Source organism: Centrocercus urophasianus, unplaced genomic scaffold (genome assembly GCF_019232065.1).
Source record: "Centrocercus urophasianus isolate 14NV4802_14NV808 unplaced genomic scaffold, USGS_Curo_1.0 seq_15, whole genome shotgun sequence".
Taxonomy (NCBI): Eukaryota; Metazoa; Chordata; class Aves; order Galliformes; family Phasianidae; genus Centrocercus; species Centrocercus urophasianus.
Window position 1 is genome coordinate 18522043 of NW_024884697.1, and position 20299 is coordinate 18542341.

At 42.4% G+C, this 20299-nt stretch overlaps 1 protein-coding gene across 1 annotated transcript; it reads left to right on the forward strand.

The window, feature by feature from the left end:
* The first annotated feature begins 655 nt into the window (after nt 1-655).
* PANX2 (pannexin 2) lies at nt 656-20037 on the forward strand. The gene is made up of 3 exons (XM_042815955.1): nt 656-881; nt 15944-17395; nt 19153-20037. Exons 1-3 carry the CDS (start codon nt 656-658, stop codon nt 19509-19511), a joined length of 2037 nt encoding a protein of 678 aa, XP_042671889.1. The 3' UTR covers nt 19512-20037.
* Nucleotides 20038-20299: the final 262 nt, after the last annotated feature.

The following is a 20299-nucleotide window of genomic DNA, read 5'->3' on the forward strand; positions in this document are numbered from 1 at the left end:
TAAAACCTCAAGGGACCTCCGCGCTCCCGCCATCCGCTCCGCTCCGCTCCTCCCCGCAGCCCCTCTCGCACGCCGCTCGGCGCGGACGGGCGCTCTCATGCAGGCGCCAGCCGCCCGCTGCAGCATCGAGCGTCGGCCCCGCGCCCGGAGCGACCGTGTCGCCGCTGGAGGTGCGGGGACCCTTTTCCGGCAGGAAGGTCCGGCGTGAATTGATTTGCAGCTTCCGCCGCTGTTTCTGAGCCGCCGGTTCTGCTCGCCGGCCCCCGGCAGCCGAGAGAGGCGCAGCCGCCAGGTAACGAATGCCCCCTCACCGCCCGCCGCGCGGGGGCTGCTGTGCGGCACGGGGCTGCTGTGCGGCTCGGGGCGCGGTGCGGGGCAGCGCTCGGCCACCGTGCCGTCAGCGGGCAGCTCCGGCGCTCCCGCCTCGTGCCGCGCCGTGCTCCCCGCCGGGGTTGCGCTACCGCGCGGCGCCGCCCGACCCGCCGGCACCGCTGTCGGCGCCGAGGGGCGGCGAGGGTGGCGAGGCCCGGCCGCGCCGCCGTTACCGCTGCCGCCGTTGTCCCCGCAGGCCGGGAGCCGCCCGCAGCGCAGCACCGCAGCGCGCCGCCCGCCCCGGGGAGGCCCGGCGGTGTGAGGCCGCCCGCCGCCGCCGCTTATGCAACACATCATCGATAACCACCCCGACATGGCCACCGCGCTGCTGGCGGGCGAGAAGCTGAAGGAGCTCATCCTGCCGGGCCAGCAGGATGACAAGGCGGGCGCGCTGGCGGCGCTGCTCCTGCAGCTGAAGCTGGAGCTGCCCTTCGACCGCGTGGTCACCATCGGCACCGTCCTCATCCCCATCCTGCTCGTCACCCTCGTCTTCACCAAGAACTTCGCCGGTAAGGGCGGCGGGACGGGGCGGCCGCGCCCTCGCGGCTGCGGGGTGTGGGGCGGGGCGCGCGCTTCCCGCCCGAACGGCCGCCGCTCCTCGACGGCGCTGAGAGGCCGCGCACGGACGGCTGCGGGGAGCGGCGTGCTGCGGCCGGAGGGCAGAGATTCAAATGGAGACTTAACAGTCCCTTGCTGTGCTGAATGGTGATGGCAGAAATGTCCAGCGTGCTTGGCTTTTTTAAGGGCCTACACTTCACACACAGATTCTCGCAGTTTAGGAAGCCCAGTTTGGCTGCCCACCACACGCAGAGCACAGTCCTTCCTGCCTGGAAGCTGGCTCAGGTGTTGATGAGCCTTGAAAAGTAGTGACCCAGCACATTGCTTTGCGCCTCTCAGGCTGTTAGCAATGTAGGGAGCCATCGCTGCCTTCCTCATGCATCTGCCTGAAGAGCGTGCTTGGCAGCACGTGGCTTGTTTGGTCCCCTGGAGCTTCACATGGAGATCCATGTGAAATTACCAGTGCTTTAATACACAGACTGGCAGTCTGTAGCTCGTATGGTTAGCAGGACTTAGCTAGGTGCAGTCTATCCAAACTCATCTGAATGCAGTCCTTTACATGCAGCTTGGGGGTTGACCTCCAACACACACATCCTTAATACTTGCTTTCATTATAACGCTACTTAGAAGAGTAACTGCTTGTGAAAAGCATCTTAGGTGGAGATTTTTCTAGATTATAGCTTAAGCGTTTTGAATTTACTTCATATTTTGAACATACATCTAAATATCTGAAGTCCTTCAGCCACAGTTGATGATAGCCTCATGTTTTTGCATGGTCATCGGGAGGCCTCTTCATGAGACCATGTTTTCAGGAAACTGAGATTGCTGAACACCTGAGAACTGTCCTTCTGCAGTGACTGAGAGGCAGGGAACAGCTGCTTTTGTGGATCCTTAGTGAAGAAGTGCAGAAGTACTCGGGTCCCTTCCTCTGTTTGGTTTGTAGAAAGGAGACAGTAATAAAAAGGCGTTTGCAAAAGGCACTGAGAGTGCCTGCTTTGTACCTGCCTTCGTAGTGCTGGAGATTTACTATTCTGGATGTGAGTAGGCCTCGATTTCACCTTGGGAGCAAGAAAGGTCATGAACATTCCCATATGTGCCCTTACTGTTGTGTGAGTTCTCTGACAGAAATCTGTTATGAATCACTGCTTGTGCAGACAGCAGCAGCTTGCTCTCTTTGAACAAATCCTTTCAGGCTGCAGATTGTAGAGGGAGCTGCAAGTCTAAAGGACTCTGAGGTTTGTACAGCACATGTTCCTCTGCATGTCCACACCGTGGTCCATGCAAGTTTTTGGAAGAGAAGACATCTACTGACTTCATTCATTGCTCACATCTGCCCGTGTTTCTGCGGTGTTTGTTTTATGCTGTGGAAGACTTCTTTCTAAGATAATAGTCATGGTCTTGAATGTTTCAGTTGATTTTTGTTTCAGAAGTGCTAAAAGCAATGTCATTTGTTTCTAGTCACAGACCTTGTGTGCTCACTTGACCGTATAAAAGCATCTGCTTCTTAAGAGCAGACACCTGTTGTGTCTTGCCCAAAGATTTACAAGGCAGCACAGAAATCTCCTTTATGTCACTGGGACAGTGCTCTTACCTCATGTGATGCCATTTGTTTGTTCATTTGATCTACAGTCAGAAGAATATGACAAAAAGATACAAGAACAAGTTGTACAAGCTGCAGGGGGCTGGTGAAACTAGGTTGCTTTTTTGGGCTGTAGTCTAAGAGCTCAGGATTAGTGGATTCAATTCTGCTTCTTCTGAGTTCAGAAGCAAAACTCTTGCTAACTTCAGTGTGACCTGAATCAGATGTTTCAACTCTGTTACCAGAACAGTATTTATTTACTCGGTGTTTTCTGAGTTAAGCTTGTCTGGAGACGTTGAGTGTGATCATAGCAGTAGCCCTCTGACTGTGTGCTTGTTCCTCATTCTGCTATTAGTGTTACGTTTCACACGTGCACAGCCTCTGATCTTTAAAACAAAACAAAACAAAAAAAGAAAGTGGAACTTTGTTTCCTTGCTTTGGATATTGCAGTTTATTTAATACGTACTAGAAGTGCAAAAATCACTGACAGAAATGCTGTCTAAAGGTTCCTCTTTGGTTGTTAAGATCATAGCAGCTTTCCAGATCTTTCTTGATGCCCTTTTGGACCTCAGTTATGGCCTCAGAATGGGAAATAAAAAACTAATCTAATCTTTACATCACTTTTTAGAAATTAAATCACAAATTCTGTAATGCATGCACAGGCTGTCCTGAAAAAGAAACAAATAATAGCCTTTCTTTGCGCTGCCCAGACTTTCTTTTGTAAGATAGAAGGAAGTCCCTCAGCCAGCCACTTACATTATCATTTCTGAGTCTCTAAATCCTCCGTAACTGTTTTTCCAACAAGCTACCATAATTCTAGAAAGGAAGCTCTGAGAAAAATAGTTACAATAAACGCATGTGCAGGATTTGTACTGGGCATCATAAGGTCATCCAGGAACAGTAGTGAGCTTCCTCACGCAAAGAAAGCCCAAACAAGCACCTACGAAATAGGAATAAGAATTGTCTCCCTTCTTAAAACATACCAAAAGACAGGCTTCGTGTACAACCAGGGCACATGATATTTATGGCCTAGCACGTGTTGGCCTCGAGGACACCCAAGGAAAGTTTTGGAGGCCTGTATCTCTGAGCAGTGGATGGATTGGTCTGTGAGTGGAACTTGTGTTCCAGAGCAACAGGGCTCTGAGCCCTGCTCAGAAGGGTGCCTGCAGCTGGCAGGGTTGGCTGAGGGAAACTTCTCTGGTAATGTTTTTCTTGTTGAGAGCTGCGGTGCATACAGGTAATAGTCCCAAGGGAATTTACCTGTTTTTCTGTTTTCTTTCAGAAACTACGGCTTTAAAGATCAATTTATTTTTATACAAATCTGAGTACTGACGTGTTATGGTTTCTGTCAGAACAGTGATGTGACCCCCATTATATTGTGTGCATTTCTAATACTGGTTACAACACTCCTGCACACATAGTGCTTGGGTTTTGTTCCTTAGAAGTTTGATTTCTCATACCTGATGATTCAGAAGCCTAATTTTTTTTTTTTTTTTTTATTCCTCAGCATCTTGAACAATTAGTTGTCCCTGTGCAAACTGAAAGTAAAATATAGCTTATAACCTCTGAGTGGAGAGTTTTGATTTGGTAGTCCCACAGTGCCCCAGTGCAGGAATAGATAATCATGCCAGGTACCTGGCAGCAGAGGAGCAAGTCGTAAGCCTATAAGTGTAGGCTGTCACTTCTTAAAATGTGGAGAATACATAGTACTAGATAGACTGCAATGTGCAGTACCTGTTTGATGGGAATCGGTTGTTCCATGGTCTTTTTCATCCTCTGCTCTCCCTGGTTTTACCGTGGAACTAATTCACATGAACCACATGGAACTAGCATACACGGTTCAGAGCCACAAGCAGGGAATCTGTTGGTTATTCAAAGCTACTCTTCGTCAACTTGTGCCATGCTGTGTCCTCTGGCTGGCAGTGATGCTGCTGGCAGTGAATGGCAGCCTTCTACAGTGAAAGGTCCTGAGTCACTCTTCTGTACAGTAGAGGAAGAGATACTTGGCTCTCATTATGAGCTGCTTTGTGTTTAAACACTGATTAAATGTTGTGCTGTGTTGCACAGCAACACCATCAGTAATGTCTGTGGGACATTTGCTCTATAAGGGACCCGTGAGAGATGGGCCCCAAAAGAGGATACATTGCTGGTATTGTTGTGTGTTATCTTCACAATATTGAAATATTTTGGTTTCCAAGCTTTAGGATTCATGTTGTCAACTACAGCTTAGCAATGGCTAAGTCATATCCCTCATGTGTAGTGCCTTGTGCTTCCCATACACAGTGAATCATTCTATTATTGCAGTCATGTTTGCTTTTCCTCAGAAGTTCTTCAATACCAATTCTTTATTAAAATAAAGCAAAACAGTCATCCAGTTGATTGCTACACTGCAGTCAGAAGCCGAGCAGTGGCATTGATTTTCTTGCTAGGTTTGTAAATCAGAGCCTGCCAAATACCAGCAAGTTGCTTATGAGTATTTCTATGTGTCTTAGCAGTTACTTAGCTCAGTTACATAGCCCTCTTAGAAAATTCTCACAAGGAAGTCATGGAGGAAGACAATAAGTTAAATGAAGGGTCACTTCAAGTTCTACGTTGTATTTTCTGATTTGTAATAATTCTGCATTATCAGTGCCTACTTCACCGTGGCATACAGTATATGTGTCAGCTCAGTGTTGTTATGCATTTCACCTGTTTGAAATAGTATGTGTTGAGGATTTCTGTATTAAAAGATGGAATTTTAATTTGTATTTCTGGTCAACTTCTCTACTTTGTATTTCTGTTACAGACTGTGGGCAACATATTTACACACTCACTTCCCTGACTTGAGTGTTAGCTGGCTTTTGAACTTATTTTCCATGTTTACTATTTAAGTGCACTTAAAGCCATGCAAAGTAAAAATAAAAAAAAAAACGTGTAAGGCAAAATTGTTTTTTATATATATATATGAGAATGTGGATACAGAAATTGGTTGTGAGGCAGTAGTAGTAGCAGCAAGAAGAGAATTTAGGCAGTGTCTCAGTATCACCTGTGTTTCAGTGCTTTCTGATTATGTTTTTAAAAAGAGCTGGAGTACTACAAGCAACCACAGGCCAACTGTGCTTCAGCCACTGACTGTTGGCACTGCTGCTGGAACTCCTCTCACAGGGTAAGGGCACTTCTCTCACACACACGGGTGCACAGGAGGCATCCATGAGATACACAAGCTGGTGTTCCATGCGTTTTGATCACAAGGATTTGCAGTTATGCAGTGGAATGTTGAGTATAAAAGTAATCTTGAGGAAATGCATGAGCCTCACATAGGTAACAATTCTGCTGCGATTTCCAGAGGCCACAGACTTTTTTATATCCTGAATTCAATCTCTCCGTCTTCACTGACACTCACATGGCATCTTGTTTTCATACTGACTTGACCTTTTTTGCACTACTGACCCCTTCATTTTCTTATGTCACTTATGTGAAGAGGTCCAAAACGTGGACAAGATTTAGCTTAATGTGTGCTTGGAGATAACTTCAACAATCTGAACAGGTAGATGGTCAAAACTATTTTTAAGAGCTAATTAATTAATTCATCTTTCTCAAGAGGGAACATTTTTAATAAATGAGTGACACTGAGGCTGTTCTTGGGTTTACCGCAAAGCTTTTTTCTCACTAAGCAAGGTAGGTCTACACATTGAATTACAAAAGCTGAATTATGTCACAGCAGGCTGGCAACATTCTTGTAGAGGTTTCTTTTGTTTCACATGGTACAGGATTTATTCTAAGAAAACAGTGAAAGCAGTGCAGGTATTTCCATCATAAAGGACTTAGTATATTATACTCTCGAATTTGGCAGTATGGTAGTACTTCTTACCATAGCAAGGTTTGGGATTCATTTGCTTTTCTTTTCTGGCACCGTGCCTGTCGTGCAGATTTGAAGAAGTTACCAGAGCAGCAGTGCAGACAGTTGCTGAGATGCATGGAACATTTTTGCAGTTTGGAGCTGATTATTTCTGGAGCATCTCAGCCATTTGCTGAAGTAATCGTTTTTGAGGTTGAGGTGCCTTGTCCTCTGTGGGATCCACAGCCTGCAGGAGGGCAGCAAACCTCCACTGCAAGTTGTAGAGTCCCCGGGAGCATTTGGGGTCAGATTCTCATTGCTCTGTCATGATGGACCAACACAGTTGTGACACTTCATAAAACTCAGTTTTTCTGTACATAGAATCATAGAATGGAATCACAGAATGGCTTACGTTGGAGAACTCCTTAAAGATCATCTAGTTCCAACTCCCCTGCCACAGAGGAATCACTTTTCCATAATGCAGTAGGCAAGTCATCTCTGCCTCCAAATACTATGATGTTAAGATAACCTAACCTAATGAGCTAACTACTTACAATTTACTTTTTAATAAGTTTCCTAGCTGCTGGGTTTATGGCCATAGGTGTTTAAAACAAGCCACCTTTTTCATTTCTGATCATTAAAAATGCAGTGATGCAATAGAACAAAACTGCTGTTTCCTGTTGTTTCCAGTCTGTGTTTTTTGTACTTCAGCCTTTATTTCAGAAATCACCTCTGTCTATCATCAGTTGCACAGGACATTCAAAATTCATTTCACATTGGCATCTGTGTGTTCTTGCAGTTTGCTGTAGGTGTTGCTCTGGTTCACATCGTGGTGGTGACTCAGTGTCTGTGTAGCTGCTTTGAGGGTTTCATCTCTAGAGGGCGATTTTTGAATTGCCTGAAAATATTTTTTGATCTTTGGATAACATTGAGACATTCATTTTTACAAATTATCTCCACTGCTGTGCAGACCTGTACGTCACCAAATCCCACTTACCTCCTCATGTTAAGGGTAATTGTAGAAGTAAAGGTTATTCCAATCTCTCTTGTAGGCCTTTTTGTGTGGCTGAATTTCATTAATTGTGTTTTGATGGATGCAACCTTCTGAAGATCAAACCTCTCCTCAGATCTTAACCTAATATGAAACAACATTATAATACAGAAACACAGCTCTAGCTGCAAATATAAGGACTGTAATTTCCTTCCAAATATCTTCTGTTTTCTCACAGAGCTGCTGAATGTAGGAAGAAATGCTCGTGGTGTTGGTGAACAGTGCAGTGACTGTAGATGAGCTCCTTTCTAATGACGTGACCACCATACTGCATGGCCACCACACAGTGATGGTAGCTCATCATTGAGGGAATATTTCTCCATAGCAACAACCCAAGGGATTTCCTTTAGGTGTTTCTGTACCTGCCGTGTAACAGTTGCCATTTCTGGAACACTCTAACAGACTTCAACATATGAACCAAGCAGGAATCTTTCCCTCCGGGAGTATGCTGGGCAGGTATTATGGGTTGTTAAGCTTTCCATTGCTGGAAGTGAACTTCAGCATACCAGCTAATGGTAGAAGAGCTCATGTCTCTAACATACAGGGAATGTAGTCCTGCAAATTTATATATCTGCTGCAAGTGTGCGTTATCATTTTAGTGACTGGATAACCAAATACAGGCTGTTCAAGCGACAGTCTTGGAAGAAGAAAGGTCCCATATTCCAAGTAGGGAGGCACCCCTGCGGGTAACCAGTTACCTAGCAGTCTTTGGAACTGCTTGGCTACATCTCATCCATTCTGACTAACACTGCACAAAGTCACAGAACTGTAGAGGTTGAAAAGGAGCTCTAGAGGTCATCTAGTCCAACTCTCCTACTAAAGCAGGTTCCCTAGAGTTGGCTGCACAGGAATATACTTGTAATATACTAATACTTGTAGAATGTGGATAAGTGGAACTTATTAGCAGCAGTGGTTTCCTGTCTCATTTCTTTAGGGACTTTCTTTTTAAGATTTTTTTCTTAAACAGGACAAGTGGTTTCAGAGAGTGGTCAAAAAAGGCTGTACCTTACCTTGTTGGTCATGGAGAAATTTGTACCATAGGAAGACTCCCTGGGAACCTATATTCTTTGGAAAGAATATTCCCTAACAAAGGTAAAGGTGTTGTCTTTTTGTTTCGATGAATTAGTAATTCTTAATGGCTAGCTTGTTAAGTTAAGGCTTAGTTCTAGGAACGCTTTATATTCTTATTCAGTGAGTTAAATGGGACTGCATGACTACAGTTGATACACAAATGTAATTTCAGGAATCCATTCTCATGTTGTACTAATATCTAACATTTAAGTACCCTTTAAAGAAAGTAGTTGACATAAAGCTGTTAAATTAAGGGAGTTTTTCATTTGGCTGTGAGCTAATTTGGATACTAGCCATCATTTATTAAAATCGCATCCAAAGCAGAGAGTTTGATCTTCCTTTTGGAAGCTTCTGGCTGGCATGTAAAATCTGTTTACTGTTTAGATGACATAATACTTCCTTAGACTACATTTTCAGCCTTAGTAATACGAATATTTTTTGTTCTCTTTTTCCAGGAAGAAGAGGACTCAGGACATTTCTTCCTTGCCTTTTAAAATATATTAAAAGCTAAAAAATAAATTATTTCAGTTTCATTAATAAACAGTTTTCTACCTGCTTGCTTGTGCATTCCTTTTAGTACACAAGATGAATGAGGCATGTATGCCTGATTGCTTACACATGATACAATGGAGGGATGAACATCACGATAGGATACATTTGTCAAATATTAGCATCTATGGCTGAATTCAGGGAACATCTCATTTATCTTGGCTATTAATCAAGAGAGCCTACATCAAACACTGAATTTCTCCTTACAGACAAGTGGAGAGGACTTTACAAAGAGCTCTTTGGAAAACTTGACTGACGTGTCACCTTTTCTGTGTATGCAGGTTGAGCATCTGCATAAGGATGATGTAACAGTCCTCTTCAAGAGGATGAAAAGCCGACTGGTAGAAAGTTCTAAGGCCCAGGGTGAATCTGCAATTTATTATACTTGTTAAATAATAAACTTAACAATATGCTTACCTATAACTTAACCACAGGTGTCCAGAGTTGGTATGTCCTCCCCATTGGCATTCCCTCTTAGCCTGTCTGTCAGTCAGAGCATGAGTTAACAAGATTGCCTGTTTGGCCTGCTTGCATGTTTATTTCTTGAGTATCAAATAATTATTTGGACAAGAGACATGCTTACCTTCATCTTGGTGTAGCAAGTATGAGAATTTTGTCTATTTCATTTTTCATGATTTTTTTTTTCTTTTGTCTGCTGTTAGGAAATGGTTCTATTCCACCTCCATTATTGAATTGTTGGTCTAGAACGCTGAAATCGTGCAGTTTAGTTGGGGGATTAATAAGGTGTGATTTCTTTCTCAGTCTAAATTCTAAAAGACAGAAGTCACAAGATTCATACACAATTAATTATACTTTGCAGTTTGCTTTTGGTGAATATACTTTGTTTTAGTGGGTAGGTGTAAGGAGTCATTTGCCCTTTTATATATGGACATACACTGTGTATTACTAATATTTTCCTTTATTACTTTTCAGTGCTTACCAAAAGCATTGTAAATGCTTTGTCCATATTTAAACGTGTTTTGACTATTGCATGCAACACTGCTTTTTAAGCTTGAAATTGAATCCCCTGCAGCGTCGGCTCTTCAAAGAGATGCACATGCCTACTTTTATGCACCGTGAGTAATCTCATTGGCTTCAAAGAGACTGCCCAATGCATGAAGTCGGTTGAGTCTTTTTAGGAGCAGGGTTTTTTACTGTGTTGAATACTCAGAGGTTGGTATTATTATCTTTTTTTGAAAAACAGAAACGAATGTTTATGTTAGACCAATTCACTCACTTGACCAGGAAGACTTGTAAAAAATGAACTTGAGGAGATAGAGGAGAATGATGTGTAACAACCAGTTTGACTATGTCTTCTTGACTGTTGTCTCCATGTTCACACACCACCTCACACATCACATTTTTTGCAGGTTTTTTAATGATTATTTTAATATGTAAATGCACACAGGCAATACACGCACACGGCTTCTTGGTGGACTGTGCTGTTGATATCTTTTCCTAGGACTGAGATGTAACGCTGTGGCCTGAACTCCGGGCACTTGCCTTGTAGTTCTCTCTTTTGTGTTCGTTCTTGGGCATGGCTGTTTCTCAAAAGTGAAAAAAGGGGAGAGGGGAAATATCACGTGAGGAAAACCAAGCATTGGAGCAGGTTGCATGGGATAGCTGTGCAGCCCATACCTTCGGAGGTTTTTAGACTGGACAAAGCCTTAATCAAGTTGCTCTGAACTCAGTGTTGTCCCTGCTTTTAGAACAAGATGGGATTCAGTAACTTTAAAGGTTCCTTTCAGCTTTTCTGTGATTCTGCATTGAGGTATATCTTCAGATGTAACTTCTAGAACAGCAATTATCCAGATTTTTTGTTGGTAACTCTGTTTTCAAATCTGAGATTGATTTTTGCAGTGGGAAGTTGCACAGGGGTTCCAGCCCCAGATCTCAGCCCCTCGTTTGAGGAACTGCAGAACATACAGTGTTGAATCTCCAGGGGGAAATTAAGCACTTCATGCTTAATGCTTAACATGTTTAGTCCTTGCAGCCTGACAAGGAGTATATAGTTCAGGGACTGCTGAGGGTGTGCTGAGGTATGGAGAGGCTGGGGAACCATTTGAAGGAGGTAACGGTAGAAGTGGTAGCCTGCACCTGAGCAAAGTTCCCAAGCATTTCTCAGAGTATGTATTAACAGGCAACAGGCATCACTTGGCTTCTGTGCTTTACCTTCGCTCCTGCCCCCCATACGGTCTGTTTAGATTCATTCTAAAGAGTTTTTTGAGCACAATCCCTGCCTTCATCCCTCTCCCTACTTTGGTTATCATCTCCCAACCATGTTCTCTAACTTCCCTGAAGTATGCCCTTTGTACTGCTGTACTGTCTAGGAGTCATTTTTCCCTGTTTAAGTGGTATTTAAACTCAATAGGATTGTATGGCACAAAATGAAACATGAAAAAGCTTAGCTTTCAAGGGTTTTTAATTTTTCAAGTGGCATAACACAATTATGTCCCACAGCTGAGTCGTTCCTCTTTGACTGTTTCATCTTATTTGTATGTCCGATTTGTATGAGATGCCTCATTAATGAGACCAGTGTTAGGGATTTCTAGAAACTACTTATGTGAACAGCAAGCAGGATAAGACGTATTTATCTACATCTGCTGAGAACATCTGATGTACTGCTGCTGTGGTCATCTAACGATATTAAAAAAGGGAAGCTAAGCTTCCTAGTATGCATGTTTATACTCAATATAGGATAAAGTATAATATACTTCATAACCTATTAATATCAATCTTTTTTCTGATGTGGTAATTATTTTTGAAGAAGATTAGCCCGGAGTTGCTTAATCTCTTAGCAAGTTGCTTAAAAGGTACAGTTTGTGGGGATGACAGTGACTGTAGGTAAGTACTGCAGAAGGCAAAACTTAATCTCAGCTATTTCAAGTGATTTTGTTCTGGTACAACTGTGTTGAAGTTCGTATGTTGGCATGCAGGTAACGCATTTCTGTAGGTGGACCTAAGGGCAGACCTTCAGGCTATGAACTTCCTGAGATTTCACTCTGAAAATCCTACAATAGGCCATGACATTTAATGAAGAAGTGTTGAGTATTCCAGCTCCCCATAATGATTACAGGTTAGTTGAGTACCGTGTTCTTATTTCCACTGTTGCTGCAGATGCACACAGTAGGAATTACTGTCTCCTGAGTTCACAAGAATGAAGCTGTCAGAGAATGTGTAGGGATAGGTTACACTTAAGGCAACACTCAGAAGAGGACCAACCTGCTCTACCATAATAGTGCCCCTTAAGCTTTCCAAAAGTTTTCCTGACCATACCTGACCATTTCCTACACAGTTGTATAATTATTCCATATTAAACTGCTGAGTTTGAGGGAAAAGCTACATTTCATGGTAGCTGGCTTTATTCTATGGAAAAGAAAATTCTTGAACTGCTTGAGAGTGAAATACAAGCATCAGTAGAAATGTATCTGAATGTATCTATGTATCTGAATATAAACATAGAAGCAAATATATTTTTTACATTGCGTGATCCAGTGTCAGAGCTATGGTGATAACACTCCTACGGCTTTTTTATTGCTGCTTATCTATCACATCATTGCATCAGAAGAAATCTGCTGATGTGTCTTCATGAAACAGAATGTGTGTTAAGTAGGGCTTGCAGCTTAGTGAGCAGTTGTGTGAGAGCAACTCATCACTCTTCCATCCTCAGCAGATAGGCATTTTGAGATCCAGCTGTATGTTGCTGCCATCTTCCATAAAACAGGATTCATTACTGACATCGTGCTTTTCTTTCTCATTTATTCCTGATTGACACAGATTGCAGTAGAGGAGAAACGGTCCATGCCCTAGTATGATGGGATCAAACACCTTCATGGTGTTAAATGCTATGTTAAATGCAAGGTAAAATGCTGCTATTGCCTAAGGAGCATTCACAAAAGCTAACTTAAACGGAGTGATGATCTTGCTTGGCAGCCTCTTGTCAATGAAGAGAGACAGGTTCCTGCAGGCAACAGGTAAATTAGTCTTTTGCTTTGAATCATTGTCTGGAAGGGTCTTCCCCTCCTCTCTGCTGTCTAGATGAATGAGCTTCCCCAGAGTGATGCTGTGCTTTGTGAGTCATGTGCTGTGCTGTGAAAGTTAAGCTAAACTCCCCTGTGCAATAGCGACCAAAATCAGTGACATTCGCTGATGGTGGGTATGACTCAAACATATTAAAAAACAGCGTTTGAATAAAACCGCATTGGAATCTTTCTGCCGCATCAATCGATTATCAAGTCCTGCTGGCTGGGGATGGGGTTTTATCTGAAGGGTCACTTGGCACATAATCAAAGTCATGTTGATTTAATAAACATGCAAAAAAAAGTAGACTAGCATCAATAAACAACAACATTGAATCAACATGGGGCACCATGCTCAGCTATGCTAGTAAAGTAGAGATCTCTCACAGCTTAGCAGGCAATGGGAGCAGCTAAACAATATTTGACAGGAAAGCAAACAAATTTCTTTAAAATGGTGTTTGCTTTCCTTGTGCTTTCCTTACTGAGCTGGACAGCCCCATTTTTGAAGTAGCCTCCACTGATGCTATGAAGTCCAAACTAAAGTTGTGCATCTGTTAAGTTTTACAGTGAAGCAGTGTCAGCGGGCAGAGTGCAGATAGTCTCCAAGTGGCTTGTCCAACATAAATGTAAATGTTAAAAGACATTTTTATTTGTTTCCTTTTTATTCTTTTGTTTGTTTGTTTCTTTACTTATTGACTATTTGTTGTTTTTGTGACATTTTGGCAGAAATCACCATAACCTTTCAGGCCTCAGTGAGGTGAACTTTCTACCATTTATTTAGTAATAGCAGCTGAGACGTGATTCCGAAAGTAATCCTTGTGGATGAGTTGAATGAATGCTTGTCATCTTCCCGCGTATTCGTGCTGCTGAGATCCTGAGAAATGAATACTGAGATCCAGTAGAAATGAACTCATGTCTTCCACAGTAATTTAAATTCCACGTTGGCAGGTTCTGCTAAGCCTGGGGACACCCAATTCAAAATCTCTCTGTTTATGAGAAATACTGAAAGCTACTTGCTTGTTTTTTTCCCGTGGGAATATTTTCACATAGGAATCCCTGGGAAATCATACAGTAACTCTTCTGTAGTTTGAGTTGACTTTTTTGTGTGTGCATCCCTTCGTGGTTAGAGTTTGGAGGGCATGTAATTGCTGAAGATGAGAGTTAATGAATATTTTTCTCGTAACTGATGACTGTAAATTCACAAAGGTATCTAAGTGGGAATTTTGGTAACACTAGAGTGCTTTAAGCTCTCCTCTGAGAAAAGTTGAAGCTAAATCATGATAAAATAGTTTTCAAAAGTGATTGTCAGGAATTTACAGGGCTCTTTCAATTTACATCCTATCTTGGGTACCATTATCCTAGCAGGCCTGTTCAAATTGGTTATATTTTTAGAAGAGAATCCTCACTGAATTACTTTTTAAAAATGTGCAGTCTTTAGTGTATAGATCTCTGAATATCAGAGAATACATTTATACATCAGCACTTTATCAGATCCCTAGGAAATGCTTTTTATTTGCTTGGACATGAGAAGTAGTTGGTTAACTAAGGATTCTTCTGCTAAGCCAGGATTAGGGCTTTTTTGCCTGCCTGTTGATTTTTAGTGTTCAACTACTGTTATCAAACGACAGAACATTTTATTATTTCTCTTCATAATTTGTATTATTAAGAGAACAGTACCACCACTCTCTTCAACTGAGCTGTTCTCCATCTGAACTGTAGACTGTGTTCAGAACTGGAGCAAGCTTGGTGTTCTTGACCAGTTCTCAGTTCCAGAGAACATACCTTCTTCCCATGGATCTCATTTTAGGATTTTTTAAATGTATACCAGAACACTGTAAATTATATTCCTTTTGTTCTGCTTACCAAAGCATTAAAATACAGTCTTCATACTTGAAGAGGGTGTTTTGAAAGAGATCGCTGTTCTTGGGGCAGTTAATGCTATTCTTACTTTCACAAGTTGTTCTGACTTACTTTCATATCCATTGTTAGAAAAATGTAATTACATGAAAACAAAAAGCATCTACTGGGTCAAAGCCCAGTATCCTGCCTGTGGTGGTGGCAAAACCCAAATGCTTAGCAAGAAGTAGTAAAATAGACAAGCATGTGGCATTATTTTCTTGCATAAACCCTCCCACTGTCCAGCAGCCTGTGGCTTGAAGATGATGGGAGAGAAAAACGGTATAATTATCTGTGTATTTAATAATTCTTGCTATACTTTCTTTTCCATTACTTTGGTTTAGTGGCTTTCTTGATCCACTGTATTTGTTGCTTCCATAATACTGTAGGGCAATGAGTTGCACCATTTAATTGCACACTGTAAAAAAAAAATGCAATTGTAAATACAGTTAACACAGTGGATTGTGATTTGGTTGGTAATGCTTTAATTCAGACTCTTAGCTGAGATACAGCTGACTAAATGCTTTTAGTGCAGATATTTTTTCACTGTATCTAATGAGCAGATGTTGTTAATAAGGACTAAGAAGATTGTTTTCAACCATATCTTTTTTCTATTTTTAAGAATATTTAGCTGGGATAAACCTTAAGTGTCACCTAAATGAGCCTTGCAGTGTTTGTACGTATGCCAGCGTAACATGCTGAGCTGCTATATAGTGGATACTAGGTCTTGTATTTCCAGAGTTCAGACCACAGTTTAGCTTATGGTATTGTTCTCAGGAAGGTAACAGAACTAAAGCATCAATTCCTAGCTGATATGTCTAGCGTAGGTTCATTATAAAGCTTCCAGGCAAATAGTTTTCCCTGTAGGCTTGTGAAGATGCACGCAGGCTGAGCTGTCTAATACACATTGTGGGATGAGCAGTCGTGTAAAAATACAGTAAAGTAAAATTGATATCATTTGAAATGTTTATTTTCCAGAGCTCCTTTTGTAGGTTAAATGCACAGCAGTGACTTTTCTCTCTGTTATACAGAGGAGCCAATATACTGTTACACACCACACAACTTCACCCGCGATCAAGCCTTGTATGCCAGAGGATATTGTTGGACAGAATTAAAAGATGCCTTGCCAGGAGTTGATGCCAGCCACTGGCCCTCCTTGTTTGAGCATAAGTTCCTACCTTATGCACTGCTGGCTTTTGCTGGGATAATGTACATTCCAGCTCTGGGCTGGGAATTTCTGGCCTCCACCCGACTGACTTCAGAGCTTAATTTTTTGCTTCAGGAGATCGATAATTGCTACCACCGTGCAGCTGAAGGACGGGCACCAAAAATAGAGAAACAGATCCAGTCCAAAGGCCCGGGGATCACAGAGAGAGAAAAAAGAGAAATCATTGAGAATGCAGAGAAGGAAAAAAGCCCTGAACAGAACTTGTTTGAGAAATACCTGGAAAGAAGAGGACGAAGTAACTTCTTAGCAAAGCTTTATCTCGCGAGACATTTGTTCATCATCTTTTTAAGCATCATACCCATTACATACTTATCCACCTACTATGCTACACAGAAGCAAAATGAATTTACGTGTGCTCTAGGAGAGCCTCCGGACAAGACAAGCAGCTCCAAATTGCACATCAGAGTGAACTGTAAGCTGCCATCTGTCCAGCTCCAGCGGATTATTGCAGGCGTAGATATCTTTCTCCTCTGCTTTATGAACTTGATCATCCTTATCAACCTAATTCACCTCTTCATATTTCGCAAGTCCAACTTCATATTTGATAAACTGAACAAAGTTGGAATAAAGACCAAGAAACAGTGGCAGAAGTCCCAGTTTTGTGACATCAACATTTTGGCTATGTTCTGCAATGAGAATCGGGACCACATAAAATCACTGAACCGTCTGGATTTTATCACAAACGAAAGTGACCTGATGTATGACAATGTGGTGCGCCAACTGCTGGCGGCGCTGGCCCAGTCCAACCATGATGCCACCCCAACCATGCGTGATTCAGGGATCCAGACCATAGACCCAAGCGTCGACCCAGCAGACATCGATGGCAACGAGCAGCTCATCATTAAGAGACCAAGGAAAAAGATGAAATGGATCCCAACTACCAACCCACTTCCTCAGCCTTTCAAGGAGCAGTTAGCCATCATGAAGGTCGAAAATCATAAACCTGAAAAGCCTAAGCCTGTGCGGAGAAAAACGGCGACGGACAGCCTTATTGCTCCTTTGTTAGAATCTGCTGCAAAAACCTCACAGCAATCAGCAGCTCATAAAACTGAATCAAACGCCGTCCCGAGCACAGGCACTGACAAGAAACACACACGGCACTTTTCCTTGGATGTACATCCATATATACTTAGTAGTAAAAAAACCAAGCCAGAGATTCCAGCCATCCCCTCGATGCCTACATCAAAAAGCCAAGAGGGTGGATTTCTAAACCAGGAAGAGAATGTCATAGTACACGTTACCTCCTCTCTCAAAGGTACAGTATATTGTAATGACAGTACCGCCTTCACAGACGATGATTTTTGTAGTGATCTTCAGGAATGCAAAGCTTATTTGAACTTTTTGCCCTACTTTGCTAGATTTTGGGATAAATAATAATACTAGGATGTGTAGGCCTCAGAAACAGTAGTTGTCTCTAGCAGAATACAGCTATATGGAGAATAAGCATTATGTCAGGTACAGATGTGCAAAACAGCCTGCAAGTTACTGCTGCAGGTAGTTTTTCAAATGTAAGCAGATTTTCACAGTAATTAAAGTAGTTGAGCCTTACTAAGAAAATGAGGAGAGTTCAGCCTCTAAAACACTTTTCCTGCTCCACCAGCATCTGGCATTTTTCAGATTGGCTTTATTCTCAAGTTATATAGAAAAAAATCTCTTTGACTACCAGTTCTTAGGGATTGGCATTTCCACCTACAAAAGCACAACTCACATTATGTTGTTCTTCACCCCAAAGACATCTTAATTTGCCCTTTGTCTCACGTGGGCCAGACAGTGAATGGTCTGAAGTGTGGGTGCTGGTCTGGGATTCAGGAATTCAACCACTCCCTTCCCGTGTGGCCTCACAAGAAGCACTCTTTCTGTGCCTCAGCTCCCTGTGTGTGTCTTGCAAATACAACCCCGTTTCTGCCTTAAAGGACTTTTCCAACTATATCAACAATTGCTGTATGCTAGAGTGATGGGGAAAGCCATGTAGGCACTAAGAAAAGCGATCAGTAGATAAGCTGACAGGCAGGTATCTATCTTCTTGTTGGTTTTGTAAGCTACTGACGTAAGAAACACTGTGCAGAAAGATTTGTACATCCTTAAAGCAATGGCTCTCATCTCATTACAAGCTAAGACCTCCCTCTGGGCCTCGACAGACTGACAGCTACCGTCACCCCACTGCCCAGCAAAGAAGTGATTTGAGGTATAAAAGTTTCTGTCACTTCCAAATCGTTACGCTCCTCAGAGCCCTCCAACTCCCTGATGTGCATGTGAGCTACTCTGCGGCTTTCCTTATCCGATCACCTGCTCTGATTTCAACTCCTCAAAACTACTGGGGTTTTCTGGTCTCAATTACCTTCATCTAAATTAGTGCTTGAATATTTTAAGAGTGAAAAAATAATTACTGTAGTTTTGGGGCTCTGTTACTCTCCATTGCAATTGAAAGTATCCAGCTTTGCTTTTGAGTTAGAGCAACATTGCAGTCCATCAGGTAAGGCAGACTTCTAATTTCTGGAAAGAGACATCAGTTAACGACAAATTGCTGAGTTCTTCCTAAAGACAAGTGGCTTACAAGATGTAACCACTGTTTTTTCCCATTGAAAATATCAGCACATTTTGTATTCCATCTTGTGGGTTTCAACATTCATAACATTTGTCAAAACATTAAATCATAACACGTAAAAAACATCTGCCAAACCATAGAGGAGAGTAAAAGATACTTTTCAGTTGTTTTCTGTTCATTTTATGAAAATACCATTCACATTAGGAAGCATGAGCATGCATAGAAAGTGAGATTTACAAAACCCATTTGTTGTTTGTCCCGTTTCCCTGAGCTTACAACCCTGTTGTTATGAAACAGCCCTGTTGGACTTCCCAGAGGATCCTAAGAAAATTCATTTTGGAGTCCTCTCCTGCTCCCATTGGAAGCAACGGCAGGACCGCCTTTATTGGTTGAGTACACTGCTCTGTGATGCACTGGGAGGGTGAAAGACTGCCCGTCTTCTAACTGGCTCTTTTGATTTCTTCTAGACACCCCTCATCCTGCAAAAGAGATGCTGTACTCATCTGAGACATGCAGAACTGTGCCTGCTGCTGGGGCTTTTGTCACATGCAACCACAACCATATAGCCACAACCACAGCGACAAGTATGACTTTGAACCCAGCCAAAGCAGAACCAGCCCCTGCGCTGAACTGCAACCCCGCTCACCCTCTGCTGCACATCAACACACTGTATGAGGATCACGAGGAGGAAGTTTCAAACATAATCGACAACGGGATTCACTCCCCGACTGACACAGGGGAAATTCTCTCCATCCCCACCCCTAAGCAGATACGGCTGGCAACGTTTGACGAACCGATGGCAATCGTGAGCTCGGTGGAGTACTGAAGCCCCATGGCTGCTCTCTGGTGGCCAAGCCCAAGGCAGTGCAGTGAGAAGCGTCGTCCCCTTCAACACTGCACTTCACTGCATGAGCATGGAGAGCTTTCATACAAACTATAGCTCTTGGTAATAACACCAAACCGTTTTTCAGGATCACGTCATGAGCACTGTCATTTACAACATAGAATAAGTAAAACCTGGTGGAAGTAGACCTTGAACACCAAGACAAGCGTTAGCTCTAGCTCTGAACTATAGCTTCCTGATTGAATTGGGTTTTAGCACAACTTATGAACATTAGAAGTCTGATGGCATGCCACAGTAATTTTAGCGAGTATTTAAGCCGTTTGCGTTCAGAGTCACTGATGAAAGCTAAAAAGACACAGAGGTGAGGTATGCTTTTTTAATGGCAGTAGTTAAATGAGAGTTTTTTTTTCTAAGCAGAGAGGGGCTTTTTTTTTCAATTCAGAATTACACGAAAGTTATATGCAAGCCAATTTTTGTTTGTTTGCTTCTTTAGCTCACTGACGTTGGGCTCGATGGAGACTTAGCTGAAAGGGCCTTACTACCACCAGCAGCATTTAAGTGCAAAAGGAATGGATACATTCAACCTCTTGCATTTATAAATTAAAATACCTGAGGTACGCCCCGCCCTTTAATGAGCTTTTATTGCGATGGAAGATGCTGAAATGAAGAGTTTATTTTTTTAAATATATTTTACCATGGGAAAAAAATTACTTTAATAACTTTTCAAACCAGGTGTTTGTTGCTTTTAACAAAATATGTAGAAGAGAGTC